The sequence below is a fragment of the Sphaeroforma arctica genome (genome assembly GCF_001186125.1).
Source record: "Sphaeroforma arctica JP610 unplaced genomic scaffold supercont1.1097, whole genome shotgun sequence".
Taxonomy (NCBI): Eukaryota; class Ichthyosporea; order Ichthyophonida; genus Sphaeroforma; species Sphaeroforma arctica.
In genome coordinates this window covers 1-6,206 of record NW_014039461.1, presented here as the reverse complement: position 1 = coordinate 6,206, position 6,206 = coordinate 1, and the positions used below count along the sequence as shown (strand labels likewise).

General features: G+C 44.2%; 2 protein-coding genes across 2 annotated transcripts in view; one reads left to right on the top strand and one right to left on the bottom strand.

The window, feature by feature from the left end:
• SARC_09970 (hypothetical protein) overlaps positions 1-5,380 on the top strand; it is a 5,836-nt gene extending 456 nt beyond the window's left edge. The window contains exons 2-16 of the mRNA XM_014295994.1: positions 230-383; positions 592-813; positions 988-1,145; positions 1,307-1,479; positions 1,960-2,111; positions 2,334-2,398; positions 2,557-2,630; positions 2,762-2,780; positions 3,238-3,310; positions 3,406-3,490; positions 3,618-3,654; positions 3,756-3,887; positions 4,018-4,213; positions 4,365-4,442; positions 4,603-5,380. Of these exons, the coding sequence (XP_014151469.1) occupies positions 230-383; positions 592-813; positions 988-1,145; positions 1,307-1,479; positions 1,960-2,111; positions 2,334-2,398; positions 2,557-2,630; positions 2,762-2,780; positions 3,238-3,310; positions 3,406-3,490; positions 3,618-3,654; positions 3,756-3,887; positions 4,018-4,213; positions 4,365-4,442; positions 4,603-4,788 (1,804 nt within the window). The 3' untranslated portion in view covers positions 4,789-5,380. The remainder of the gene's footprint in view (positions 1-229; positions 384-591; positions 814-987; positions 1,146-1,306; positions 1,480-1,959; positions 2,112-2,333; positions 2,399-2,556; positions 2,631-2,761; positions 2,781-3,237; positions 3,311-3,405; positions 3,491-3,617; positions 3,655-3,755; positions 3,888-4,017; positions 4,214-4,364; positions 4,443-4,602) is intronic.
• Positions 4,845-6,064, bottom strand: SARC_09969 (hypothetical protein). The gene is made up of 4 exons (XM_014295993.1): positions 5,836-6,064; positions 5,507-5,607; positions 5,209-5,370; positions 4,845-5,073 (listed from the first exon to the last, which is right to left on the bottom strand). Exons 1-4 carry the CDS (start codon positions 5,982-5,984, stop codon positions 4,961-4,963), a joined length of 525 nt encoding a protein of 174 aa, XP_014151468.1. The 5' UTR covers positions 5,985-6,064; the 3' UTR covers positions 4,845-4,960.
• Positions 6,065-6,206: the final 142 nt, after the last annotated feature.

Below are 6,206 nucleotides of genomic sequence, written 5' to 3'. Positions count from 1 at the left end.
GTGTGTGTGTGTGTGTGTGTGTGTGTGTGTGTGTGTGTGTGTGTGTGTGTTTGTATATTTGTATGCATACGTATATATATTTAAACGCCATAGTACCTCGTTCGGTTCAGAAGCCACCAAAGACTGTTGCATTATTGTACATGGCGTGTGGCTACTGGTGCCTATCTGTAAGCCTTGTCAACTGATTTTTTTTCATCTTCCTAAAATTTGCTTCTCGAATTGACAATAGCACTCCGGGAAATGGATACCGATCTCTTGTCGCCGTTACTCTGAAATATATCCGGAAGGTGCAGAAAGTAATGGACTACGTAGTAACTAGCAGGATGGCTCTGAAGATCCATCCTACTCGCATCCTACCGGTTATTAATCGACTTCTCACCTGTGTAAGTGGTGTTATTTGTCATTTCTCACGACATCGCTTTTAGAGTATAAAATCGTGTATCCAATTGAAGTGTGCGCTGACCGATGTGCGCGTAAAAGATTATCATTTTCAAAGAATGCCCATTAAGGGTGAAGGATCCATATAGGATCTCTGCACTCGTAAGACTTTCATTTGAGTGAGACTTGAACTTAATATGAATACATTGTCAGCAAGGGGAGATTCTGGATATGGCAATCGAATGCCACACTCACAGCGGGCCAGACAAGCGCCTTATACTCAGCGATTTCGAGGGAGACCTGTTAGTACGCTTTCGGAATATGGATAAAAAACCGTTTTACGGGTCTATGAATGCCGTGCAGTTTGATGGCGCACTCAGGGCAATTTTCGAGTTTATGCTTAGATTCACTGCCTCGTACAGCGCGAACCGTGGGGTACGTCTGCGCTTTGACTGCTTTTTAATCAGACCGGAGCAAATTTTGGCTTCATTTATCCCAGATTCGGTGATGCTTACTATTTTAATAGGTATTTTTAAGTCACACTTCTCGAACCGTCCATTTACTTCAAAGTGTGTTTCTCACCCGGATCTATACTTGCACCATGGGCAGGTCTTCAACAGAGATGTACCTTTGCTTACCGGGCTGACTACAATGATGAGTGTTCCATTGTTCGCCGCTGATTCTGAAAGGCGAGCAGCACAGTGTGTTTATCAGTTCGAGTCACACAACACAAGTTTTTTGCAGAGCTTCTGGAATATGACTGAAAGGTAAGGTTGGAACACCCCCGGCTCCCATTTCACTATCATTTTCGATTGGGCATTTTTTTTTGGGGTTGTTGCGCGCCCATATATGTTGGCAATCCCATAAATTTGAGGTGTATAGCCTCCTGATGTTCAGAACTAATACAATATCATGCATACCCCTAAAGCTTCTTGACTAATGGAGCGGTCAATGTTGCAGCACCATATGTTGGTGAAAGCCGACGGTTGCTGCTTTCCTGCCGAGAATTCACCCTCAAATATTCGAAGCCCGCTATCAAAAAAAATTCACCTCTGGAATCCACAAATGTAAAATCTGGCGACCATCCCATTCTTGAATATGGTGCGTATCTGGTCATACATGCCAGTTGGTGGGTTCTTGTTTTGTTTATTTCCATTGTCTCCGTCTGTGTCTGGCGATGCAAGATTCGCCTCAATTGCTTGGCGGTGTCGATACTATCCAAAACGACATTCGTGAGTATCCCTGAAGTGTGCAACATATATATGTTTGCAGTTATGAATGTATAATTTGATGGAATAGCAACGGGCTTGCCAGTGCCTAAAGAGCGTGTAAGATTTGAAAGGAACAGCATAATTCACTCACAGAATACATCTCATGCATCATTGCAAATTTATGCGAACGTGGGTATCATTTACCATGATTTTGTGTGCCATTACCAACAAATCATTCCGTGAAAAAAATGCACTTTCAATACCGTAGAGTGCAAACAAATATGACACCGTGACAATGTCAACGAAACTCAGGATGAATATTTTGTGCTGTGTAGTCAAAGTTTTACTTTTTGCCGCGTCGTTGTACTAGTGCCGGACTCAGTGGAAGTCGCAGGTGACGATGACGCGAATATGGAAGTGATCAACATCCCTGTGCCAGCCAACAGATCCGTGCCCTTGCGGATTATTCGGTCGACTCCCTCCCATAACAAATTTGCGACAAAGTTCAGGAATAAGCTGAAGGTATGTCTTAAAACCAAATTCAACCATTCCATTATTTAGTGATACTACCTAGCATACGTTTCAGTCTTGATGTTTTAGATTGGAGCGGTGTTCGTGCATGCTATAGTGCAATGCACCATGTGAAGTACTTTAATAGATATCTCCAGATAAACAAACCTCCGGTTTCTATCACATGTCACTCATCAATGGCCGCTTAACGCTGTGCTCACCCTGAGGTTCCAGTCCAAAGTTGGGAAAGTGCCGGTGATCTGGTCCAAAGGGATGCGGCCACCTACTGAGTGCGAAGAGTATGTAATTCTGTGTTGCTGTCCCTATTTACCATGGTACCGCTTACGTTTTCGCATTTTTGAGATTGAGATATCAACTACCGTCTGCTGGCAACAACAATCTATTTCATACTAATTGTTACCAACACTTGTCCAATTCCAACTATTTGATGGTCCAGAGTTGAGACTTTAGCTGGAACTCTCAACGAAGAACCCGGCGTGAAAAGCATTTTGTTTCACATACACGGAGGAGGTATGCATCTGCCACGCCTATTTATTCTGGCTCCGTATGTTTACTGTAACTGCGTTTTCTACACACGTTGAATGGGCTTTATTAGAAATCTAGCTGAATGATATATATATTCTCCTTCCTTTGTGACCCAGGGTTTGTGGCTCAAACAAGGTAAGCTTGCAATATACGTCATCGTCGCGGAATTCGTTCAGATTCGAAATTGGGATGTTATCTCTCTCGCAACATGACGGAATGGATGTGATACAGTTTTATAGTAGTTGGTACTCTGTAAAACATTATCCCGGCACGTTGCGACACTGTGGCCATCCTCTTGGTTAATCAAAGGCTCTGTGTTTGAGACAGTGCATCCGAGCCGATTTATTTGGTATAGCCTTAAAATAGCCGCGACGGTATGCGTAAGATAGAAAAGTAATACTGCAATTGTTGCAGGGCTTGAGTGCGGAGATTTCGATTCTGCAACGACATCTTTCCTCGGTCCAAATTGCCTCGTGAGGTGTTGTGGATTCCGCTTTTACCGTCTCAAATGAACCTGTTTCAGTGTGTTGGCATTTACCTTGTCAATCCCTATTCTTGTTTTTTTAACATCTGTATATGGGTTATGTCGCAGCCGTTCTCACCAAGTATACTTGAAGCGATGGGCGAAAGAGCTGAATATCATGATCATCAGCATCGACTACTCGGTAGGTACTTTTTATCTCATTCATTGCGCATGCAAATTGTCGATAAAAAGGGTTCTGGCGAGTTACTGATGCTTTTTTTCCCCTAAACCGGACAGTTGGCCCCTCAAAATCCATTTCCCTCGGCTTTGGACGAGTGTTTTTACGCATACTCTTGGATCATATCACACGCCGAGAAAATGGGTACGTTACCAACTTATTATCTTTCTGTCTGTTGCATCTCTGACTTCGATTGCCGATCTTGATGCTGCAAGGAATTGAACATGCAAAATTCTAAAACCATCAAATATCGCATATATGGTACCTGCAGGATATTCCGCTGGTCAAATCTGCCTTTCCGGGGACAGGTATTTTGATTGCGCTTTACTGCTCGGAAAATGTCACAAGGCGCAAACGATCGTTTTTCCGGTACCAGAAATTCGATACTAATAAGCTTGAATGTTTTCAGCGCTGGTGGCAATCTGGTTGTGGCACTGGGTTTGAAAATAGTTAAGGAGGGACTACCTGCTCCTTTTGCAATCCAGGCTAATTATCCAGCTCTCTGTGTACGAATGTATCCCTCGCCGGCTCGTCTGCTAAGGTGAGATTTTTCTTACCTTCTAAGTTCTTTCAACGTTTGAGAAATGCCTTATCAATTATCCAATTCAATTTCACCCATGTGATGGCTTGTAAGATATCTGACACGGTAGCTTCTATTCTCGGTCAAACAGTGCAAGTGATATATTATTGCCGCTCGGTATACTGGAGGACTGTCTCGACGCGTACACTCCAGGTGGGGGTGTCGGCAGTGGCGTTGGACGTGTGGTTGTGGATACTGTCGATCCCCTTTTGTCACCGTGGCACGCCGATGACGAGCTTCTGAGCAAACTTCCTCCAATCTATATAGTTTCGGGGAACTACGACCCGGTAAGGTTACACTGTGATGTTTAAAATGTGTTTGTTCCAGCCCGTGATCTGAAAGGGGCTGCCGTATATTCGATTTCTGCTTGTGACAGTGTGCCACATATCGAGTGCTAGGCTAACACTACTTCTTCGTATCTGTGCACATTCGACACAGCTACTCGACGACGCTGTTGATTTCGCTCGGAAGCTTCGCAACGCTGGGGGTGAAGTTAAAATGACTATTGTGGACAAGGTATGGCAGCGCCACAACTAATGGTCTGTGTTCTGAATCCAATACCTGTTCACATTATCCCATTTCAAAAACAAATTGGGCCTATATACAGATCGTCACGCAGCGTCAAATTCGCGCGAAGTCATTGTTGTATTTAACGAGTGAACTGTTTCATTTACAGGCCGCACATGGGTTTCTCCAATTTGTGGACATCGGGGGCTCGCACTCGAAAGAGGCGCAAACGAAGGTGCTGGAGGATCTAAAAGAGATGTTCTCACGTTGCAGCGACGCACAAAGCAGGGGTCTGCACCCCAAAGTCAGCCAACGCGAGTATGAACTCGGGTGGGTAGATAAGGAACTGCCTTGAGATATATGGCCTGAGTACTGTTAGCCTGCTTCTGTGGTGGAATGGGCTATTATACTCCCGCTTACCATCTAATGGCATAATAGCACGGCGATATGCCACTTGCCATATGCCGCGTAGTCGTCACGTTGGTTCAATGATAGTTCACGATCACGAACCTGCGTCTCGAAGTGCCTCAATGTACTCGAGATTTAGTAAGTCTGAGTATTCGGACTTCCGCAATTCTATCGTAGAAGTATATGTTCGATGGCGTATGATCCAATGTCTCGATATGTACATCAGCTGAATCTGAAAAATTGAAATGAAGAATTTCAGAAATTGCCAAGAACTGACATGGGCCGGAACAGGCAAAGAAATTTGGAGGCTTGAAGTACCTGCACGCGATATAGAATGAAACGGCATGACTGTTTGCCCAATACTTACCCAAACTTTTGATGAATAGTTCAAACGTCTCAGGATTCCGGATAGTGCACGATATAATACCGTAACAACTAGATTTTCGTAATAAAACCGAGATGACTCGCACCAACGGCTCAATTATCACCGGATCAAACACCACATCAGCAGCTAGGAACAAATCGGCGTCTGCTCGGATGCCGGAAATCCCAAATTAGTACTATTTCAGGCCATCAGTTTGCAGGTGCGAGTCGTATTGCGATTTAAAGCTAGAAATCGACATTACAAATGCTAAAAAGTATAACAGAAAAGGCACTCCGCATACCGTACTCGGCAATTTCATCGTTCGAGGCTTCGACCCAATCTAAGAATCGGAGGTTAGCGACCGGGGTTCGCACGGCAGTGACATGAGAATCGTCGGCAGATCTGCACGCATCAGTGTTTGCACACGCAAGAGTGGATAAGCAACAGAGCACTTTCAACCCAGCAAAAGAAGATAGCCGAAGTATGATGGGAACTTCACAGAAAGAGCAAGCGCATATGACTTTGCATGTCATATGTAATATTCACAACACCGCAGCCTCACGTCAAACTGTTTTCAATTAGCCCTCGACACACATGCCTACTAAAATTTCACGTGTTTGATATTCTTACGTTTTCTCGTCTTGTGTATCACTGGGTAGCTCTGCCGCTGTATAGTTCACTGCGTTCAGCTTGAGGTTTTTGGCCAGTGTGGACAATACGACTGCGCTCCGATCGGTAAATGAGTACTGCTTTGGTTTCCCAAACAGACACGCTGTCATTCCCACCAGTCCTAAACCGCACCCCAGCTCGATAGCATGCACATCTTTGAGGATGTGCTCGTTTTGGATTAAGAAGTCTGCATAACAAACATTTTTCCAGGTTTAGAACTCGCATCGTGATACATGCTCGTATAGTAGCACAAACCCGTATGAATCTTCATTAAAGAAACTTCGTAAAGACGTATCATGCCATTGATAAGGAAAGTTTGAACAACCAATATA